At 33.6% G+C, this 24,359-nt stretch overlaps 1 protein-coding gene across 1 annotated transcript in view; it reads right to left on the reverse strand.

Annotated features, from left to right (window-relative positions):
• The window catches only part of LOC123670557, a 77,479-nt gene that overhangs the window by 25,923 nt on the left and 27,197 nt on the right, over window positions 1-24,359 (reverse strand). The window contains exon 3 of the mRNA XM_045604052.1: window positions 10,183-10,295. Coding sequence (XP_045460008.1) covers window positions 10,183-10,295 — 113 coding nt within the window. The remainder of the gene's footprint in view (window positions 1-10,182; window positions 10,296-24,359) is intronic.

Below are 24,359 nucleotides of genomic sequence, written 5' to 3' on the forward strand. Positions count from 1 at the left end.
TAATGAACTCATTACGAAAATGGCTTATTAATCGCAAAAACTAGTTTTAATTTTTTTGTATTTCAGCTACGTTATTTGTAGATCAAGAGTGTCATAAATAGGGATCGAAAAAGAGGAATTCCCATCAGATGTAATTATTTCCAAAGCCGCTAATCTTCGAAATTGTAAGCGAGGTGTATAAATATTCAAATTGGGAAAGTTTTGAGCTATTCCGTACCGCAATTAAGCCTGGAAGGAGTGCATGAATCTTCCAGGATAGTGCGGGCCATAATTCTGATCCGCTAACTGGAGTCGTTGTACGCCTGGATTAAAAAGCCTGGCCGAGATTTATTTCGAGCCTCCCGTGGCTTCTCACGGGTATTTTAAATCTTATCGCATCTAAACGACCGACGTCCCAATGCGAAGAAAGAAATTAAAACATTGGCTGAAAGATTCACAGCTGACCGATCTTATTAAGGCTTTAACTTAATAATCACCTCCACCTGACACTTTGACACTCGCCTTGGCGACAGATCGAAGAAGATTAGACGAAAATGCGGATTTTAGGAAATCTAACACCAATAGGATTAAAATTTAAAATCATCTTTTGAGACTTTTATTTTTCGTGTGACAACGGAAATCCTTCGTGATATTTCTGTCTAGAATTACAGAAAATATCACATATTAATTTGGATTGATTGGAAATATTCTGGAAATCTTTTCTACTTACTCAGATTTTGATAGTATATTCTAAAAGAAGTTGCAGAATGGGATTCTATTCCAAAACGAATGCGAAATTCGAAAACGAGTGGCGAAGGAGCGAGTTTTCGAACGTATCAGAGTTGGAATTGCCTTCTGCAACGCGTCTTAGACGATATTTTCTCTATTTCAGTCAAGTTTTGTGAAATATTGTCGAAATTCGATGAAAAATTCAGATTATACATCTTGGTGACTTTTGTATTGTATCTTGGCAGTTGGTGTGACTGTTACGAAAATCGACAGATTACGGAATATGAATTTGAATCGTACGTTTCGAATTTTGAAATAATTTATAATTACGCATTAAATTCGTGAATTATGTCTGACGAAATCGATTTAACACCACCAGAATTAAGAGAAATTGCGAATAATGTTGCAAATCATTTCACTATATCCAAATTATATCATATTGACAATTGACGTGAGTTGAAATTTGATAGGATCAGAAGTCAGTGTAGACAACCACAAAACGAAAAATATAACTGAAAACAATTCTGTAATGAGTTCATTAGAGCACTGTTTTTAGTACTGTAATGAACTTATTACGATACTGAAATAGAGAAAATGCATATTTTCCGAATTATATGCAAAAAATTACCTTTTCTTGCATTTTTCTCGATGTTCCGTCAAGAAATTTCGGTGGCAAACCTCAGATTCGGATTCAGCACCCCAAAAACATATGAAATCAAACAAATCAAAACTATTCCAAAACTTTCCGTTGAAAAACACATATTATTATACTTTGTCGAGATGAAGCGTTAAAGGTACATTGCAACTAATGACTAATATAAATTACTACTCTTTATTCCTGATATAGGTAATAATGAGCATACCAAACTTCCAATGCCACAATAATATTGAAAATGACTTCGCAGGATTATTCCAAATTGAAAAACAGCAATGCCACATTGGATTTTAACCTCTTCAGGAAAAATGGCCCGGAATTTGACGTTCATTCAATGACTCCGTCTTCGTTCTAAATCCTTTCATCCGCCGAATGTTGAATGCTGACAGACTCCCATGAATACACAATTTCAATAGGGAAATTGAATATTCAACCATCAGTTAATATCACACCTCCACCCCAAGAGTGATATAGTCGAACCTCTACGTATCTGAATTCCACCCTGCTGAGATATTCGGAAATTCCCAGGGAAGGGACAGAACAACAACGAAAAAAAGGTGGAGGGTATCAGTTTCGCAGACGACAAGGTAATGCGAGCCCTGCTCCGGTGAAAATAGCGGTTTGGTGGCATTTCTGGTGTAATACAAGTCTTTCAGTCATTGTGGCGGCTGTTGCATGGGAGGATCGGAAGTATCTTCGATTTTATAATACAACGACTGTTTTGAGTATTAAAAAATATCATTCTGAAAATTTTTTCAAATTTTATCTTTAATGATCCCTGTTATATCATAATGAAAATAAAAATTAAAACATCTCAACATGGATCATTATAGAAAAATGTTGATAAAATGTTTTTTCTACATTCATGCAAAAAGCAAAACTTTATTGAACTATATTTAGTGGAAAAAGAAGTTCTTTATTGCACTAGTGCAATAAAGTTTTTATTGCACTCATCTGTCATTCTACTTCAACGTGCTGTCACCAATTAATCATTCACTTTCAACATTGAGGGTAAAAATGAAGTTTGAGTTAAATTGTTCGTAACGTATTAGTTCCTGTTTCAATGCAAATCGATATCAATAATAAAGTATTCAAGTTGCGCTTTTCATTTTTCTACACCTAGTGCCGCACCTCAATAAATCATTTTTTGCGTGAACGTAGAAAAAATGTTGTATGCAACTCGTGCAAAAATTGTTTATTGCACTCGACGTGAAATTGAAAATTCACTTTTTGCACTTGTAGCATAAATAACTATTAAATGTTATTTCTACTAATATCAGAGATATTAATAGAAGAAGATTGAATAAAACCCTTGACTTGACGTTTCACAATTTTTCACAATAATATCAGAGATACTAGAGGCGCATGACGAGACTAATTTCCCGAATAATACATTAAAACAAGTAAAAACTACGCCATTACTCAGAATGAAAGGATACACTCTTCAACAACGCATTGGAATTGTTAAAATTTGCTAGAAAAATGGTTAAAATTTTGCGGTCACAGTTTCCAAAACTACATAAAAATGACTATTGGGTCGTCATGAAGCACTTTCTTGGCCATGTTAGTTCAAAAAAAAGTCATTACATTTAGCCACCAAGATCTCGTGATTTAACGACTATAGACTTTTTTTTGGGGCCACGTGAAAAATCGATTCCAGCCCTTAAAATTGGAATTCTTGAAGCTATTCGAGAACATACACCTACAAATGTGCAAAATGGTGAATAAAAATTGAGTTTCTCCTTTAGTTTGAATCGTACGTTTCAAATTTTCAAATAATTTATAATTACGCATTAAATTCGTGAATTATGTCTGACGAAATCGATTTAACACCACCAGAATTAAGAGAAATTGTGAATAATGTTGCAAATCATTTCACTACATATATCTAAATTATATCATATTGACAATTGAGGTGTGTTGAAATTTGATAAGATCGGTAGTCAGTGTAGACAACCACAAAACGAAAAATATAACTGAAAACAATGCTGTAATGAGGTCATTACAACACTGTTTTTAGTACTTTAGTACATTACAAAACTGAAATATAGAAAATTATATAATATAATTAATTTATATTGAGATTAAATCAAAGGTTCAGATATATTTAAAGAATGTTTGTGATAACATTATTTCAAACACTGCCATAAAAATGAAAAAGAATATCACGAAATCTGGACAATGCATAAACAATCAAAAAACCTGATGAAAAACTGTGTAGTACGCAATACATTGCATGCACACTTGACGCCCAATACTTGTTGTTTTTTTCTTTCGAAAAGACCTCGCGAATTCGACATTTAATGGGAGAATATTCGTAATTCTTCCTCGCATGACGTTCTGCAAGCAGTCGAGAGCCTAGAAAACAATAAAAAAAATCCCGGAAAAAATTCACGGGGCCAAATGGAAGCTTTCATAAAGGATATCCTGCTGCAGCAAGCGCACGCGAAATGACGAGGCGCATTAATGGATGGAGGCCGCGAGAAAGTGATATGAAAGGGCGTGCTGCGACGCCCGGCGTCGGCAAAGATGGTAATAATTAATCAAGCACGCGGCGTCGGTCGCCGGCACTCATTACATCTAGATATCCATTACTCCTTCAGGAAGTCATTAGACAGGGTGTAAGGTTAATGGCGGGCCCTTATACGGTTTATTCTTATCGAGCGTGGCCTTATTTTGGTAGAATTTCTATATATATATATATTCCATTCTGAAAACATTATAATTGAAAAAAACCAAGAAGGCTGTGGGGTTCTGCAGGGTACAATTTTAGGGACTCTGTTATTTCTTCTGTATTTAAAAATTGATTCTAAAACAAGTTGCAGAATGGGATTCTATTCCAACACAAATGACGAAGGAGCGGGTTTTTGAACGCTTGAGTGTTGGAATTGCCTTCTGCAACGAGTATTAGGCGATATTTTCTCTATTTTAGTCAAGATTTTTGAGATACTATCGAAATTTAATGAAAAATTCAGATAACACATCCTAGTGATTTTTGTATTGTATCTTGGCATTTGGTGTGACTGTTACGAAAATTGACAGATTACGGAATTTGAATTTGAATCGTGCGTTTAGAATTTTGAAATAATTTATAATTACGCATTGAATTCGTGAATGATGTCCGACGAAATCGATTTAACTCCACCAGACTTATTACGATACTAAAATAGAGAATAGTTATTTATAATACAAGTGCAGAAGGCATTGATATTCTTCCACGAGTTCAAAATTCAAAAACGAGCCACGTAGTGGCGAGTTTTGGAATGAACGAGTGGTAGAATGAGCCTTCTGTACGAGTATTATACATTATTTTCTCTAATTCATTGCATTTCCATTGAAATTAGTGAAATATTTCCATAAATATATTTTAGTGATTTTTGCATTGAAAAATGTTGGTTGGCAGAACTGATTTTTGTAAGGCAAATTGATGAATTGACAGATAAAGCCGTGGCGGAAAGTTCGGAGTACCAACATAGAATAATAAAATATAACCATGAAAACTGTGCGTTTCTGATATATTCTCGCACGGTTTTGTTCTACAAGATGTGGAAGAATGAACGGAATAACCACAGAATTAGAGAAATAATTATTTTACAACTGATCAATGAGAATACAAATTGATCTTTGAATTACGACAACAGTCTTCATTTGGACCATTCACCTAAAATACGATTGTTCCATCGAAAAATGACAGAAAATATAGAATACAAGAATGAGAATAATTATGGAATCGAATAAGACAACTTCAATTACATATATTTATCAGATTTATTACTTTGCAAGGAATTTTATTTTCAAGAATTATATTGCTTTATTGAGGACATGCAAGTATTTAACACTAGAAAAAAAAATTGGTGAATACAACAGCTGAAAGCATGAATAGTGTGAATATTATTATTATCTATCATCTGCCAAAAAGTGAGTCATTGAACGCAATTTGCTCTTTGCTCAAGACAATGTCTTGAATTATCGATTTCATCTGATTTCGATAACTCCCAGAGCTGAAAATTGTACCACACTCGATTCGAGTTTTTCAGAGTCGGGCCTATTGTTCTTCACTCCACTTTATCTCGACTTCCGGCCATTGGGCAACCAATGGCGTTCGAAGAAGGGTGGTACTCTCACCAATGGCGACTTCCGATGAATAAATTATGCGACCAAAATAATTACCGAAGGAGGCGATGAATTCATTTTCGTTCACATCATTAGGAGCTGAGAAATAATTGAGCATAATCAAATAGGCCCGACTTTTTATTTGAAAATTTAATTCTAATTAGGTGGACAGAGAGGAAATGAAAAAAAATCTCATTTTGGTAATATCTCTATATATACACAGGTATATATTCCATTCTCAAGAACATTTATGCCTAAAAAACATAGAAGATAGTGGGGTTCCGCTAGAGGACTACGAGTTCAAATTACTTTGAAAAATCTTTCAAATATACATTGATATAACTTGAGCACATTGTGAGGATATCAATTCGAGAATTTTGATAATCTTTTGTTCATTGAAGTGAATGTATATATCGAAATTAGCAGAAATTTACAGACAAATTTATCAAATTTTTAATATACCTACAAAAAAAAAACATAGGTAAGGCAATTTCTACAGAATGGTTTATTTTCTTCGAAAGAAAAAAAAAACATTCAATCTCTTCGTAATCGAACCTGCGGAGGCGAGATTACTGGCACAGCGCCATGAATTAAAGATATCGATGAATGAAATTATAATATAAAGATATAAGCAGCAAATAAGATCAGATGGGCCATAGTAATCGCCAACGTCCAATGAGGATACGGCACGAGAAGAAGAAGAAGAAGCTGTAGGGAAATATTGTAAACATAATTCCGAAAATAATGTATCTAGGTCATTTTGGTGAAACAGATTATATTCATTGCACTATCGAAATTAGATAATTTTGAGTAGTCAATTTCTATATCTAGATATAAATTTTTCGAAATTTGATTGCTTAATTTTTTGCCTTAAGATTTCATGGATTGGAATCTCAGCTTGGAAAATAAATGCGGTATCACAACAGATTTTTGTACCAAACTCAACGCAAATATCTCACGTAGTTTCCGAAAAAAGCTCTGATCGGTGAAGGGAAGTACGTATATCTTTTATTCGATTTTTGAATTCTATACATTCCACGTAAACTGTGAACATTTCAGATATGTTATATTTATTTTTTTTTCAAAGGAACCAAAGGTTTATCTATTATTGATAATAATGAATAAAACGACTATGAATGAAAACTAATAGACCATAGACCCTAATAAAGTATTCATAACAATGAAACAGATTCTTATCAAAATCAGGGTATTTTCATTTCTCAAGTTTCTTATTCCTGAAGAAGAAGTTTAAAACAACTGTCTTCTATACTCTAATCGAATCATCTGTCTTTTTTTAAATTTCATACCATTTTCTCAAATCAATTGAGTCTGTAATTTTTGTAATTTTTGCAACGCCCAAAAAATTTTAAAATGCGTATTCTACTGATATGATTTTGAATATTTTTGGGCAAATATCAAATTATCTACTTCGATGCATCTCTTGAGAAATGTGTTAAATGTAATAAATCTTGTTTCAATAATCGGATTATCTGTTGACCATAAAATACCTTTCCAGAGCATTGTTCGGTTTACAATATCGAGAAATATTAAATTTATTTCAAAAATTTCAAGTAAAATTCGCCAAACTGATTGGACTTAGTCATCGATCCAAATTAAGTTGAACAATGCAATAATTTTCACTCAAGGATGTTCTGTGATGTGAAGATCAAAAATGTTTTATCCATTAACAAACGTATTCGCTAAATCGTTATTATGTATGAAATGCTTGTAATGAGAACGACAGAGCTCATGACTCAGTGCAGTTCGTTTATAGGGAAAGAACTTCATAGCGGAGACGACGACTTTAGAGCACCTTGTTTCCTGGAAAAAGTCCCTTGCCAAATTTTCGCGAAGTGTCCTCGATTTGGGAAAGTTAGGCTGATGGTCGGTGCAGTAGCACGAAACGAAATTACTGACCCAAATTACTCAATGCGAGATAAATTCGTCTCTTACCCGAGCTTGCACTCTTCAGGGCCAATCAGCGTTTATATTCTTGTGATATCTACTCGGGAGTTTTCCGCTTCCTAAGTGGGCTGTCATTTCCACTGTTTCCGTTTTCCGCAAAAGTTGCCGCCTCCACTTCGGTTACATCCAGCGATTCCTCCATTCTTTTTCCGTCATCGATTTTCCGGACGAATTCCGGTGAACTTGGCCGTTGTGGGGTCAAATTTCGACCCGAGAATCCCGTGTGGGTTTAGAGGACACGTATATATCGAGTTGGCGCGAGGGAGCAATATTTAACACGGACTATATTAATTGAAGCAACAAAAAAAGGTACTCGGATAGAAAAACTCACCGTTGACACAATATATGAGGCAATATCGGGAATTTACTGTAATTTACTACTTCACAGGTTGAAATATTGAAAAACTTTTAAAAAGGTTGCTTATTTTTAAATTGTCATTTTGTCATAAAATATGTAAACCTGAGTGTATACCACAGACGCGAATTTCATTTTAAGGGTGTAAATAGAGATACATTGAAAATCTTGTTCGGTAGTCAGAAACACAATTTGAAATTATTTTCATATACAGGCTGGCCACTTTTTCAATGGGATTGTATTGGTAACTTTTAAACCATAAGAGTTAGAAGGTCGGTCAAATGGGGAAAAAGTTGCAGGCATAGAAGCATTATCAAGCATTTCAAACAAATCGAGATTATCAGGGCCGGTTATTGAGATATCATAAGAAAAGTAAATTCTGTCATTTTGATTTTTCTTTTTTTCCCACTTTATTTCCAATTATCAAAAAATGTTACAGGAATTTTTTATTCGACATTAAATTGTTCTCAATTTGACGTAATCAGATTTCGTATCTAACGTTTCGTGCTCTCTGGGCCACCCTCAACCTAATTTTTTTCAATACGGACCTGTATATTTTATGACACTTTTCCAAATAACTTTTAACGCTGAATTCAACGATATATCATACAATATCATTCAAAGTTGATTTTCAGGTGATTTTGACCCTTATCCAAATTTCTTTGGGTCGGATACAGAAACAAAGATATAGATCAAAGTTATTTTTTTTTTGGTGCAACACCCTGTATATGAATTCAAAAATGGAATGGCAAGCTCCAATAATGATGAGTTTCTTCGAATCACTCTATATCTTAGAGTAATTAAGGAAGAAACCAGTTACGCCGCCGATAGGACAATGTTTTTCGAGAAGACATATTGCCTTCTCCTACACAGAAAAAATATATTATACAGAGTCATCATAATTAATATTCAAACATTGACTACAAATAATGGCCAAACACTTTCTTGTTTCAAAACGCAACCCCTGAAAAATATATAATTTAGATGTAGGAAAACGTAATAAAGAAAGTTTCCAAATTAATTTTAACATTCAACAATATATCCAAATACTGGGTATGGCTTTGAATTAAGAATAACGGAATTAAGGAACTTTTTGGCCAATATTTGTAAGTTTTGAATATGATATATGATTGCTCTGTATAATAAAGAATTAAAATTGTCTTTTCTGTATGGAAGTAGCTAATATGCCTGCTCGAAAAAACATTTAGTGAATAGGCGGCGCAATTGGTTTCTTCATTAATTACCAATAAAAAAAAACTAATTTTGAATCTTCTGCCATTGCATTAAAGCTATGAAGTTATCTGAAGAAACTCATCATTATTTGAGCTTGCCATTCCATTTTTGAATTCATATATAGGGTGTTACATGGAAAAAGTGTAACTTTGGTCTATATTTTTGTTTTAGAACACCCTTTATATATGAAAATAATTGTTAATTCTGACTACCAATACATCGCAAAAAAAAATTGAAAATATTTTCTTTTACACCCTTTATACCCACGGTATAACGATTATTGGAAACTATGACGACTTTATAATGTTATATTAAAAGCCTGTTCAGAATGATTCTTATAGTGACTAGGATGTCATAATAATTGTGCTTTAAACAGTAACGCGTAGTTTGAGCTTCATTTGTAATTCATTTATTTGACATGCCCTTTTTGTCACTTATTAAACTTTGACAAAATTCAAAATGAATAATTTTTTACAACGACTCCTTTCCAGAAGGAATTTATAATGCCAAAAAAACATAAGAACGACTCGAATTCTAGTAGCAAAACTTCACCTCTGCCTCATGTCGACAAAACCAAAATGATCGTTTTTCAGCGGTGAAATTTTGAGGAATTTAATTTCATTGATATTTGATTTTAAAATTTCTTCGTTGTTATACGAGCAATGTGTTTCTATTTGATCTGGGGATGTATTCTTGTCTATTATAGCATTCAATAGAAAAGTTCTAAATTTCTTCGTGATTCTAGTTTTGTCGTAAATTCTTTAGGAGTATTGAAGTCCATTCCTTAACATGTTTTTGAAACACTTTACGAGAGACCTATTTTGAAGTCGATACAATAAATAATTATAAATGTATCTTTTGTGTTCACTTGACCAATGCCCGATTCTTTTTCTGACATAGTATGAAACCAGTTATTATAACATTTCACATTTTCACGTAACAGTTAACCGTGAAACGCACACGTGATCAAATCACGTTGTTCTAAATAATGGATTATATCTCAATTATTCGAGCGTTTCTTTCATTCGATCTGATCTTCGACGATCCATCGAAGCTACTAGATCTAATTGCGTAGAGTATAACGGTGCCCAGCATGACTCTAAGCTTTCAGAACAACCACTCTTCCACCACATGTTAATTAAGAGATACTCACTTCCACACAACAATGACGACGATGAAGACAAAAAGTCCAAGAAGTACAGAGCACAGCACTATCACAGCCGAGGTCTGGAAAGAAGGACTACTTCGGTAACTTGCGTCGATTAGCTGAAACAACAAACATGTCTATTAGAAAACGCTATAGTCGTGATATAGTAGTGGAAGATGCAGGCGGCTTGGACCACCCAGCCAGATCCAAACGCCAAACAAATTTTAATGTGTCTATAGTAAACCTCGCCACATCAAAGATGTGTGCAGGGTCTTTTCGATTTCATTAGTTTTTTGAGCCCGCGCTGTATATTTATCAGCAGTAAGATCGCTACGAAAAGTCGAGGAACCTTATTATTTATTATTGGAAGATAGTCGAGAGAAACAAGGAAATTGTGTTATCTTGTAACATATGGCTGCTTCTATGAAAATTTGAATATTGGCTGAATATCATTGTTTTTGATTTTATGAGGATAATGAGGGTTTGCGGAGAACTTTTCGACTTTGAATAGTGTATTTTAAAAAAGGTTGAAGAATGGGCTCCATGAGTGTTGAAATTGCCTTCTGTAATGAGTATTAGACGATATTTCCTCTATTTCACTCAAGTTTTGTGAATTATTGTCGAAAATTCAATGAAAAATTCAGATTATACATCTTAGTGACTTTTGTATTGTATCTTGGCAGAGTTGGTGTGACAGATTACGGTATTTGAATTTGAATCGTACGTTTCGAATTTTGGAATAATTTATAATAGCGCATTAAATTCGTGAATTATGTGAATTTCAATTCGTAAAATTTCGTATGTAGATACCAACACGCAAAATCTCAACAATATCACTAACATATTTTAACATTGACAAAATACAAAATGCATAATCTTTTACAACGACTCCTTCCCTGAAGTATTTTATAATGCCGAAAAAAAGAAGGGCTCGCGTTCTAGTGGCAAAACTCTTAAACCTCGGCCTCATGTCAAAATCAAAATGATTGTTTTTTGGCGGCAAAATTTTGAGGAATTCAGTTTCAACGATATTTGATTCTAATGAAATAAACTTTCATAATTATTTGGTAACCACCTGTATGTAGTTCCTACCAAGAAATACCTAATCTTACCTAACCTAAGCCCCTGTATATGTTCCTACAAAGAAATAATTTCTCAATTATCTGAGGATCAGAGGAAATTGTTCGAGTCGGAACTAGTTGTTACCTATACCTTATTTATATTATAGTGTTGTGTCCACTCGAATGCACTAAGATCTCATTCTATTCAATCTCTTGTACGTAATATTGTATCATTCTCCGACGACGAAGAAAAAAGATTACTTCGGATCCTGACGCCGGATCCAGGTAGACAAATATGTATACAAGACTGATGAATAGAAGCAAGATAAAATGCAAACAAAAATTGTCAACACGGATTTCGACAAAAGAAACAAGCCATGTCCGGAAATCCTTTAAAACCAACGTTCTTGAAGGTGCAAAAATACGGAATTTCTCACCGTTTCACGACGGTATTTAAGCAGGGAAATCATGAACTCCGTGGAATTGAATGTTTCATGCTTTCTGAAACCGTCAAAAGAGGTAGAAATGGGAAGGAAAAACTGCAGAGAAAATGGGGCGGGTGATTTCTTTTAATTCTGGGATCGTAGAATCTTCAGCATATTATTATTTATTGAGGAACTCATGGCATAAACTGGATAGTATAAAATAAATTAAATACAGTATGCGAATGTTTTTTGTGTATTTTTCGAGTGAATCACTTCGGTTGACTTTAGAATTGGATTTGAAATTGAGAAATAATGAAAATTAATTTGTACACTAACTTTTTTATTCTCATGAAGAAGCAGAAATAATGCCAGTTCGACAATATACAGGGTGAGTCAAAAATGTGTACCGAGCTTTCTGGGGGTGATAGTACATATTTGAGTTTTTGTAGTCACATGATGTCAGCAGATTCATTCATCGCGAGATTCATAGATAACCATAGAAGTTGTTCCAAAAAACTCACGACTTACCCTCTTAAAACACCCTTTATAATAATATCAGAAATCAGTGTAACAAAAAAAATGTTTTAACAACATACATTTATGCACGACATTTCAATCTGGTGGCATTCACCGTTTAGAAGTTATTTGGAGAATTTTTTTAATTTTATCAACTTCGGAAGGATATATCTCCCTTAATATGCATTTTGGGCCATAAGTTCATTCATCAAGCTATACTTATTTTTCAAAGTACTATCATCCCCAGAAATCTTGGTACACATTTTGGCTCACCCTGTATAGCATATATTAAAAAAAAATTTGGGGTCGTTTGAGATATCAATAGGGGGAAAAATATACTATTTTGTGAAATTTATTTCGATATCATCAATTATAAACTACACGGTCAGAGAAAAAGCGAAATATTTTATGTAAATGCATTGGATCTCTTCGTTTATTTATTTATTAAGATAAAATAAATACATATATTTAAAACATAAACAATTATATTTATTCCCAAGTGTATGTTTCATCTCAAAAATGTATTAGTCATCGTGACATCGTGAATTTCAGACTATACTTTCATCGTCTACTAATTAGAGCCTTTTCTAGCAATTGAAGCCAGAATCAGTTTTTGTTGACTGCCATATTTGCTTACCGCCGAATAATAGCCAATTAAGCTACTCTGCTGGTGAGCATTCATCACTTAAGTAGGTCCTTTCGTACCTTTCACTCGCCTCCTAGAGTTTTTCGATCGCTAATTACTTCCTAATGACCACGATGAGGATGCAATAAGGTATCTTTTCACAGCTGAGCATTTCACGCAATTCTTACTGTTCTATACCGCCAAAGAGGCCAGTTACACCGTGTACAATTAATTAGAAGTATACGTTCCTTTCCTGGCTTGTTCAAGCTATTAAATTGAATATTTTCGTTTTGAATGTGGCCTTTGGCAGTTCGAAGAGTTTGTTGTAAAAGCGTTTTGAAATTGAACGATTTTAATATTCGAAATGAAACTCCTTTGAAAAGTCCACGGTCTACCATACACATTTTTTTGGCAAAATTAGATTTTATTATTCAACATAGTTGCCTTCGATTAATAGCGATATTCCAACTTTTCGTTAACATTTTTGTAGTACGATTTGTCTTTCACTTCAAATTAGGGCTCTGAATTTCTTTCCAGCAAGTATTCTTTGAGGTCTGAGAACAGAAAAAAGTCGCTGGGGCCCAAATCTGTAGAATACGGTGGATACTGGATGCAGAAGCAATTCGAAGCCCAATTCATGTCATTTTGCCATTGTTTTCATTGATTTGAGACACGACGCATTGTCTTGCTGAAACAGCCCCTTTTTTTCAAATGAGGCCGTTTTTAACGATTTCATCCTTTAAACGATCCAATAACGCTATATAATAATCGCTGTTGATGGTCTGGCCCTTTTGGAGGTAATTAATGAATACTATATCTTGCGCATCCCAGAATACTGATGCCATAACCTTGACAGCTGACTGTTGTGTTTTTCCTCGCTTTGGATTGGATTCATCATGTGCAATCCACTCAGCAGACCGTCCTATGGACTCCGGAGTGAAATGATGGAGCCATGTTTCATCCATTGTCACATATCGACGCAAAAATTCAGGTTTATTGCACTTAAACAGCTTCGAACACTGCTCAGAACCATTAACACGTTGTTGCTTCCGATCGATTGTGAGCTCGCGCGGCATCCATTTCGCACACAGCTTTCTCATGTACAAATATTCGTGAATGATAAAATGTACATGTTCAGATGATATCTTCACAATGTCTGCTATCTCGATCAACTTCACTTTACGGTCATTCAAAATTATTTTGTGAACTTTTTTGATTTTTTAGTCGGTGACTGTCTCTTTTAGGCGTAAACTGTTTTCGTCGTCTTTGGTGCTCATTTCATCACGTTCAAACTTAGCATACCAATCAATGGTACTCGATCTTCCTGGTATAGACCCCGGAAACTCTTCATCAAGCCAAGATTTTGCTTCAACTATATTTTTTCCCTTCAAAAAGCAATATTTGATCAGCACGCGAAATTATGTTTTCCCTTCTTTTTTCAAATAACAAAAGTAGCTGAATTCACTAACTAATGGTAGGACTGCTGTCAAATTTTGACACGTATAGTTTGAAGGTTGGTACTAACTAAAAATCATATGGATTTAATACTAGCAACGCCATCTGTGCATCAGACCGGAGACTTTTCAATTGGCCTAATATGAACCATCTATTGCATGAAATGAATTCGGGTGGTATACATTCATCATTCAGCCACAAACAAACACCTCTCACGAACATATTCATCTCAAGATGTGTGATTTGCATAGCCTAATACGATCAGACGTAGACGTTGGATAATTGCAATAATTCCATTCAGTAATAAATTTGCGAGTGGAGACTCCATACCTATTCAGCCTTATCAATAGCAATTAGAATCAAATCAAGCCAGATATGCTGTTCGTGATTTGTGGATAACTTGATAAAGGAATGAAATGCAATTAATTTACTCATGATTCAGTGCCAGCAGAACATGTTGTTGCCTGCTAATGAGATTGGTACCGCGCAGATGCGACAGACTAGATTAAATGATAGAACGACTAAACTTTAGTTATTAGCTCTAGATCATATGGATTGATTCCAAGTTTTCGGAAGTGGCCTGGATATTCCAAGTTTGTACTTGAATTGGAACCCAAATTAAATGGAATTGCATTGTAAGCTCTAAGAGACCCTAAATTCAATATTTATAAGAAACTAATCCCACTAATGAGATGATGCGATAATTTATTCCTGTATTCCTTACTCTTATATGCCATTTTGGTTGTAAAATTAACCGACAAGCTTTCTACTCATAATTGTTATAGGAAATTCAACTTCGTGTTAGAAAAGTTTTTCTCTAATTCTATGATTATTCCGTTCATTCTTCCACATCTTGTAGAACAAAATCGTGCGAGAATATATCAGAAACGCACAGTTTTCATGGTTATCTTTCATTATTATATGTTGGTACTCCGAACTTTGCGCAACGGCTTTATCTGTCAATTCATCAATTTGCCTTAAAGAAATCAGTTCTGCCAACCAACATTTTTCAATGCAAAAATCACTAAATGATATTCAAGGAAATATTTCATTAATTTCAATAAAAATGCAATGAATTAGAAAAAATAATGTATAATACTCGTACAGAAGGCTCATTCTACCACTCGTTCATTCCAAAACTCGCCACTTCGTGGCTCGTTTTTGAATTTTGAACTCGTGGAAGAATATCAATGCCTTCTGCACTTGTATTATAAATAACTATTCTCTATTTCAGTATCTTAATGAGTTCATTTCAGTACTAAAAACAGTGCTGTAATGAACTCACTACAGCATTGTTTTCAGTTATATTTTTCGTTTTGAGGTTGTTTACACTGACTTACGATCCTATCAAATTCCAATACACGTCAATTGTCAATATATAATAATTTAGATATGATGGAATAATTTGCAACATTATTTGCAATTTCTCTTAATTCTGGTGGTGTTAAATTGATTTCGTCAGACATAATTCACGAATTCAATGAGTAAATATAAATTATTTCAAAATTCAAAACGTACGATTCAAATTCCGTAATCTGTCAATTTTCTCAACAATCGCAACAACTGCCAAGATACAATATAAAAGTCACTAGGATGTATAATCCGAATTTTTCATTGAATTTTGACAATATTTCACAAAACTTGACTGAAATAGAGAAAATATAATCTAATACCCGTTGCAGAAGGCAATCAACACTCATGCGTTCGAACACTCGCTCCTTCGTCGCTCGTTTTCGAATTTCGCATTCGTGTTGGTAGAAAAGCCCATTCTGCAACTTGTTTATTTAAGAATATACTTTTGCGTTTGAAGCGGAGTTTCCGAAAAAAATTGGTTGTTACCCTCTTCCCAAATTAAACCAAGGGCCACGAGCTCTAAAACTCTACATTCGCCTATATAAATATAATATATACTTTGCATTTACTTTCCACCTCAAACAACCTGGCACCTGAACTATTATTATTAAATTTTGATGGGACTTAAAATGAGATACAAACGAATATCATATTGTTAGGAGAATTGAAAATAGTAAGCTATTGTGAATGATGAAGTAGGCACATTCTTACAATATCTTATATACCCTAGTCATGTTTTGTGTTATCAAAGAAGCGGAACTTGCATACTTGAGAAGTGATATTTTGCACGAACCACATATGTGCCAGTAAAGGTAAATCTATATGTAACAGTGTATTGTCATCTTCCTCTTGCAGGCTGTTTGCCTTTTATCTTTTGTTTGCCTGAACGTATGAAGTGTCGGATTCTCAAGACATGGACGTCCTAGAGTTTCAGAGCAGAATAAGGTTTCTCCCAGATAAAAACAGGTTGAAGAATATATAACTGCGGAGACTGGTTGAAAATTCTTTGAATGAAAAAACGATCTGCTGTCGGTATTGGATTTCAGATGATGTATCGAAACTTGCAGAGAGTCATCGCTCATTCGTTTTTATGGATGGTGATACAATGAATGCATTTGCTGAATGAGAAACTCCAGCTAAGTCGACAAGAGAATAGAATAGAATAGAAGGAGTTGAATATTAAAAATTTAGTCAAGTTCAATTGGTTTTATCATTGATCAGAGAAAATTCTTATTGGTTTATAAATTAAGTGATAGTAATGGTCTAAGTTTTATAAAAATTCATATAAGGTGAAAGAGGTATAATGAAACAATAGGAATATTGAATAAATTGATTAAAGCGATTATTCTGATGAGTGTTGTCAGTTCATTAGAAAGCAAAACTCATCTTCCTGAAATTATTTTCCGAATTAAAATATCTGACCGGAATCCTTTTGAGACTCAATGAACAACAGCTCCTGACATCTTTAGCTTTTTGTGATCCCTTTATAAATCACGGGTCTGAAAGGCAGCCTTTATGAGTCGCTGAATCAGAAAGATTTTGCCGCTCTCTGCTCTTAGTTTCTCTCTAACTTAATTAGCTCCCTTTCATCTATAAGTCCTAGCTAATTAGATTAAAGAATCGAATATATTGCTACTAAGGTCTTGAGTTGAAGAAATTCTGATAGAGTTCGCTTTGAGCTTTATCCTGAGAGAATGTTTCAATTATTATCGATTGAGTTCGATATCAACAGATGTGACAAATCGTGAGAGACTTTGAGGAACCGAATCAATGTGGTACGGTGATAGCATAATAATAAGTTATTCGAACACATTCACTATTTAAATTTTAAAATAAGGGTTGAGACGAATCAGCGCAATTGTTATTGTATCATAAAGTTGAATTTGATGTTGTTTATAGTTTTTCGAAAAAATATTCCATTTTTGATTTGATTCTTTGTTCAAGTTTGATGAATAATAATATATCACGGCATAGCAGACAATTTTTTCAATTAAATTTGAATTTTAAATTCAATTTAATTCTGAATTTTAAAAATAGAATCTTGATGATCACTGATAGTGTATGAGTTTCCTTCCAATATTTCAAACTCTTGCAAAAAACACCACTTTCCAATAGAAAACTTTTGTTTTGTTTGACAATAGAACCCTATCAGTGATTTTTAAAGACTGAAGATCAGGGAATCGAATTTGATGAGAATCATTAATCAGAAACTAGACATATAATCAACGAATTGAAATCTCTTTTAGTACTATATGTTTTGCAAAGGCCTCGGCAAAAGCTATAACATTTTTGTATTTTCAAAATGGAAATCGTCAAAATTCACTTCTATTAATTTCTTTTTGAATTAAAATATTCTGTATAGTGTTCAGCGCCAATTAAATGAAGATATTTTCAACAATTTTCCATTTTCAAACAATGAAGAAAGTGGTAGCATCAAGAACCAAATTTACCTAGTTAGGTAAAGTCATCAAATAATTATAACAAAAAAATATCAACCTGCCATAAAACCAAGTATTGCAGATTGAAAAAGAGGTTTAGGTATTTATTTTTATAGACTACTTCCGGTATTTTTTAACCATAATTAACTTCACCTTCCAAGTACACGTACTTGTACACAATACGATTAGATGTCGCAAGCATGTAATCTTCCACCTCGAAGCGTAAATATTGAATAATTCTACCTCATCAGTCTATAATTATTCGTATACAACAATGTATTTTATGAGAAACAAATTTCCGCCGATTCAGGCATGAGATAGAAGCAGCTCTTTCGATCCAGAACGAAATCAAATCTTGACTCCGATTGTAATTACGTATTAAATCCATATCCAAAGCAGTCTGATTACACCTTACTCACTAATTAGCTGAAGAGAGCAACAATCAACGGGTGCTTTTTTGGCACCAAGAAGAAATTTAATTGAATTCCAGCCAGTCAGATCGAAATACACAATTTTAAAATGAACTATTAATTAAACGGGTTTGGACTTCAGTATTCCTTACTCTTTTATGCCATTTTGGTTGTAAAATTAACCAACAAGCTTTCTACTCATAATTGTTATAGGAAATTCAACTTCGTGTTGGAAAAGTTTTTCTCTATTTCAGTATCTTAATGAGTTCATTTCAGTACTAAAACAGTGCTGTAATGAACTCACTACAGCATTGTGTTCAGTTATATTTTTCGTTTTGAGGTTGTTTACACTGACTTACGATCCTATCAAATTCCAACACACGTCAATTGTCAATATAATATAATTTGGATATGATGGAATGATTTGCAACATTATTTGCAATTTCTCTTAATTCTGGTGGTGTTAAATTGATTTCGTCAGACATAATTCACGAATTCAATGAGTAAATATAAATTATTTCAAAATTCAAATCGTACGATTCAAAGTCAAATTACGTAATTTGTCAATTTTTCTAACAGTCGCCACAACTGCCAAGATACAATATAAAAGTCACTAGGATGTATAATCCGAATTTTTCATTGAATTTCGACAATATTTCACAAAACTTGACTGAAGTAGAGAAAATATAATCTAATACCCGTTGCAGAAGGCAATCAACACTCATGCGTTCGAACACTCGCTCCTTCGTCGTTCGTTTTCGAATTTCGCATTCGTGTTGGAATAAAAGCCCATTCTATAATTATTCGCATACAACAATGTATTTTATGAGAAACAAATTTCCGCCGATTCAGGCATGAGATAGATGCAGCTCTTTCGATCCAGAACGAAATCAAATCTTGACTCCGATTGTAATTACGTATTAAATCCATATCCAAAGCAGTCTGATTACACCTTACTCACTAATTAGAATTAGCTGAAGAGAGCAACAATCAACGGGTGCTTTTTTGGCACCAAGAAGAAATTTAATTGAATTCCAGCCAGTCAGATCGAAATACACAATTTTAAAATGAACTATTAATTAAACTGGTTTGGACTTCAGCGTAATTAAACGTGCAAAGGTGGAAAAGACAGCCCGTTGCTGCAGTCTGGCAAAAAGTAGTCTCACGTAGAACACTTCCTCGTCATGTGTCATTTTACGGCAGGATACCTTGAAATCATTGACCCCTCTCATTAGCAAACTATGCAACTGTTTTGTTGGATTAATTGCATGACGCTGTACACTCATCCCGAGGTTTTTAATCACTAAACTGAAGTTTTAAACGGAAAAGTTGGCGGCCCATTACGAATGGTATCTCTGGTATTGAGGTGAAGGCATTCATTATCGTGAATGTTGAGTAAATTATTTTGTACGCGATATTTTTCAACTGCCATTGCATGTGAGAGGTCTTGAAGAATCCTGGTGGAGGTATCTGGCTTTCATGTTAGATTGATCTCATCAGATACCGGTGATCAGAACTTTTGAGGCAATTATAGAGATCGAATGCTTTATATATTTCCGAGATGCTTGAATAGCAGCTCATTGATATTGAGAATATTTCTGGGATTTTGCTAATTTCAGACCGATTTCCACCTAGAAAAATAATAAGGAAATCACTAACGAGACTGGAGCTTTTAAGCCCTTGTTCATTTATACGACAATCGTGCTCTTGGAGGCCACAAAACTGTATATAGGAATATTCTAGGGTGCAATTGGCGCATGAATGAACAAGCGCTTATAAAAGCAACAATTCTGTGTTTCTTTAATTTTTTATTTGATATTCGGCTTGAATTTTGTATTACTCTGATGATAAAACTTGATATTTATATATAATTTTTTTTTCTCGATTCTTATATTTTTTATATTTCTGATGATGTTATCAACACGAAATTGCACGAAGCTTGAAATTGTTATTTCAGATCAATACTCCATTGATTTTGTGGTCAAGGAATTGTTGGTTATGATTTTCTAACGATATTCTTCTGGTATTTTCCATGGTTCTGATGACGTGATCAACAAGAAGTCTTGAAAGTGTCAATTTTCATCTAGATCCTCAGAATAAATAAACATAGATAAAGGCAGCATATGTCATTTTCAGTAAGCAAATTTTGTCCCCATCATGAATTATCAAATTTGACATAAAGCGCGCGGAAATGAAAATATATCAGTGATACGATATGTCACTCAATTCATGAGTTTATCCACAAAGAACGCACTTATGTCCCATAGTGAATCAACGTTTCATATTAACTCAAAATATATTGCAATAAATACCTAAACATATCAGAAATTCTGAAATTAAACTTCAAGCGCGCCAAACAACGTGAAAAAGCCGATGACACTAGGAGAGCAAAAGTTGCCAAACCTTGGATTTCAGCAGGTAAATACAGAAAATAATAAATATTCTGCTTATTATAAATTAGACCATTAGGGAAAATATCGAATTCGAAATATTCAAATTTGCATATTTAATCGGGAATCACTCAAATAAATATATTTCATTCAATATAATATACATTCATAATGATATAGTAAAATTGTGGATTTGAAAATATATCACAATCCGACAACGTAATCTAACCATGTTGGGTACATGTAAAAATTGCGTATACTACCTCTATCTATGTTCATTACTCTATGTTTTCAGTAAAAAAATGAAATCAATCCACAGAACTTAGAATAGAGTATATTTTGTGGTCAATAGTCAGTTTAAACCATCCAGGCACCAAAATGCCGTTAAATATTCTCTCAAGCCTTGAACCACAATAAATCGATTATGCATAACTGTGAATCTACTTGAATTTCAGTGACTGAACTGTACAATATTTTTATATCTAGTCGGAAATACGAATAGTGGGCAGAATTTCATATCTTTCTGGTCATAAACTAGATTACTTGAATATTAAAATTAGTTGATTTATGAAACTATTATGTTCCTAATAGCAGTGAAGCTAACTAGAATATTGCTCTTAGCAAATTCATGCAATTATACCATCTCCGCAATTTTTTCCACTCAACAAAAAGCTCAAGACCAACTAGATACTTGAAGGAATGAAGGAACATATCACTTCATTAATTCAAAATGGACCGTTAAAGTATCATCAACTCATCAATTTGAAATATGAGAAAATTTATTACTTTAATGATGGACTCACTGGATTTTTCAGCACTAAATGCTTCTTTATGGGGTGTAGATAGTTCTCACAGCAATTCAATCTAATTAAGTTATCATATAAAAATATACTCTCATATGAATACACTTCAGCAAGTGAATATAAAATCATTCACAAAGGCGGCAAATTCATTCATAAATATTTACCGAACCTGCTCTCATATTTCACTCTAAATTGCTCTATTTCAGTTTCCAGGTCTGGTAAAGAACTAAGTTATTAAATTACGATTCTTATTCTTTCTCCGTAAATTTGAATGTAACACTTAAATTATACCTTATCGATCTCAATTCCTCCAAAATGATGCACCACCTAGACACCTGCAGTAATTCTCACGGAATCAACCGCAATTTAAGTCTATAATTCAACATTCAACCCAAGATAATTTTCAACCAATAAAGAACCAATTATATGTAGTCTACGAAGTTATCTATTTTAAGACTTTTCAAATTTATCGTGCAACTTAATCGACCAATAAAATATGGAAGGAGGTCGCGTAAGCACTTGGAAATTATGGTGTTTGGTTATTTTTATTCTTTTTTTGTTATGGATTCACAAGATATTGAACAACTTGAAGAAATGTGTGTTTCTGTTGAGAAAATTGTTGTTACATTTTCGATATCAAACTGAGGTGAAAGAAGTTAAAATATACAAACTACTTCTTGTAAATAGAACTGAATGAAACGCCATCATCAGGAGATAATTCATCTGATCCTTTCGAGATTGTGTTGGATGGGAAGAGTAAGTAAAAAGATTTATCTAATTTCAGTGCAACCCAGACGTGAATTGAATCTTTCCAGAATGACTGAAACACAGCAGATGGATTCTGAAAATGGTGAAATGAGTCTGAAGCAGAAGTTCCTCACTTCCTTGTTTATTTTAAACTCTGACGCTAAACAGAAAAACTGCCGGATTGGCCCAGAGGTTAGTTATTTGAAACTGTATAATAGAAGTGTTTGACTTATTCCGAATTCTCTGGATTTCTCGAAGATGGTATTTTAATTGAAATTCCTTTCCTTTCATTCTGGATTCTGACGGGAGCATGAAAATAGTCTTCTGTCTTGTCGGGAGCATCGAAAATAATCCGTGAAATTATCTGTTGAACGCATGTTTATCATTCTGGAGATAAGAACAATTTTCTCCTCGACGGCAAAATTAATTTTCAGAGTTAATGAGACATCCAGACTTCTCAGAGACAAATTCATCAGGACATCTTTCCAAATTTTAATGACGAACCAAACTTTTCGCAATACATAGGAAATTTTGAAGAATTCGTTAGGAAATTAAATAAAAAAAGGAAAAGTACTGACATGAATGTTGAAGATTTTGATCGCTCGTCATTCATGCACTAATAGCGCCCTTAGTGATCACATATACCTCTATGTTATAATGTGGTCTCCGAGGACGCAATAGGCACCTGAATGGACGATCGCCCAGTAGTTTTTAGGCGTATAATTCCCTTTATTTTAGTAGTAGTAGTTTATTTGCGGATAGGAGAAATTATTTACTTATACAAATATATAAACAAATTAGGAAAGCACTAATGTAGAGTTAGGAGATTTTTTTACGCTTGTTCAAATCCATATTAACTTTAATTTTAACGAGCGAAATAAAAAAAAATATTTTACCGATTACAAAATACTTTCAATTTCAACAGTTCCAAGCTGTGATAAATATCAGACATTATTAAACCTTGTGTCCGAAATGTTTTTTATATATATGAAATTCAATTCCAATCCTAAAGAACGCCGAAGTACGTGTCATCCTCCTTTATTCAACACAAACGATTCTTTTCTGTCTGGAGTTTTATTGAAATGCGTATTGTACCCAACATCCACTATTTTGTCAAACAATGTAACAAGATATTGTATGAATCGTCTTCGTGTTGGTCTTCACTTCATTGAGTGACAGTTGTAGTATGTTATACCTATCTTTTCTGAAAAGTATTTCCTGAAACCCCGAGGGTATACGACACAGTAGTAATTTTTGGTTTCATATTACATGTCATGTATACAATAGCTGTCACAACATTTACCAGGAACCAAACTACTGAAATCGAATGAATTGTTGGACGAAAATGCAACAGCACATTGAATATTCCAATGTCACTCTGATGAATTGGCAATTCAATAAGAAAAATGACGAAAGATTTTAACGAAATTATTTCTGATTGATATAAAATTCTCACCATTCCAAAAATTTATAGATTTTGAAACATTATTTGTGATGGAAACTAATATTATTCATCCACTTTTTTCATATTATATTTGAACAAACAAGAGTCCAACATCAACTATCTATTAAAAAGCTATCACTGCAAACTACCTATTTGAAGTTACCAATTCACTAATGAATATGATCGTTTTTAAAACCCTCCTGACATTGTAATTCATGGTTCCAACCATAATGTCATCATTTATATCAGCTGCAGAGAATGAAACAACTGCATTCAGTATCGAATTAATAAAGTTTTCACCATTTGAAGAATCCCTAATGACGTACAATTGTATAACACAATAAACGAATATTTCTTGAAGAATTCCCATCGTACCTTCAGTAATAAACATGTTGTTATAAATCCACTAGCACAAACCAACAGTTTCTCATTTGCCTCGGTTGATGAATATAACATTGAAGTGAGATTTGACACGAACGTAGAAGTACAAGGTTGATTATCACTACAGCTAATGAT

This window comes from Harmonia axyridis, chromosome 1, assembly GCF_914767665.1.
Source record: "Harmonia axyridis chromosome 1, icHarAxyr1.1, whole genome shotgun sequence".
NCBI lineage: Eukaryota > Metazoa > Arthropoda > Insecta > Coleoptera > Coccinellidae > Harmonia > Harmonia axyridis.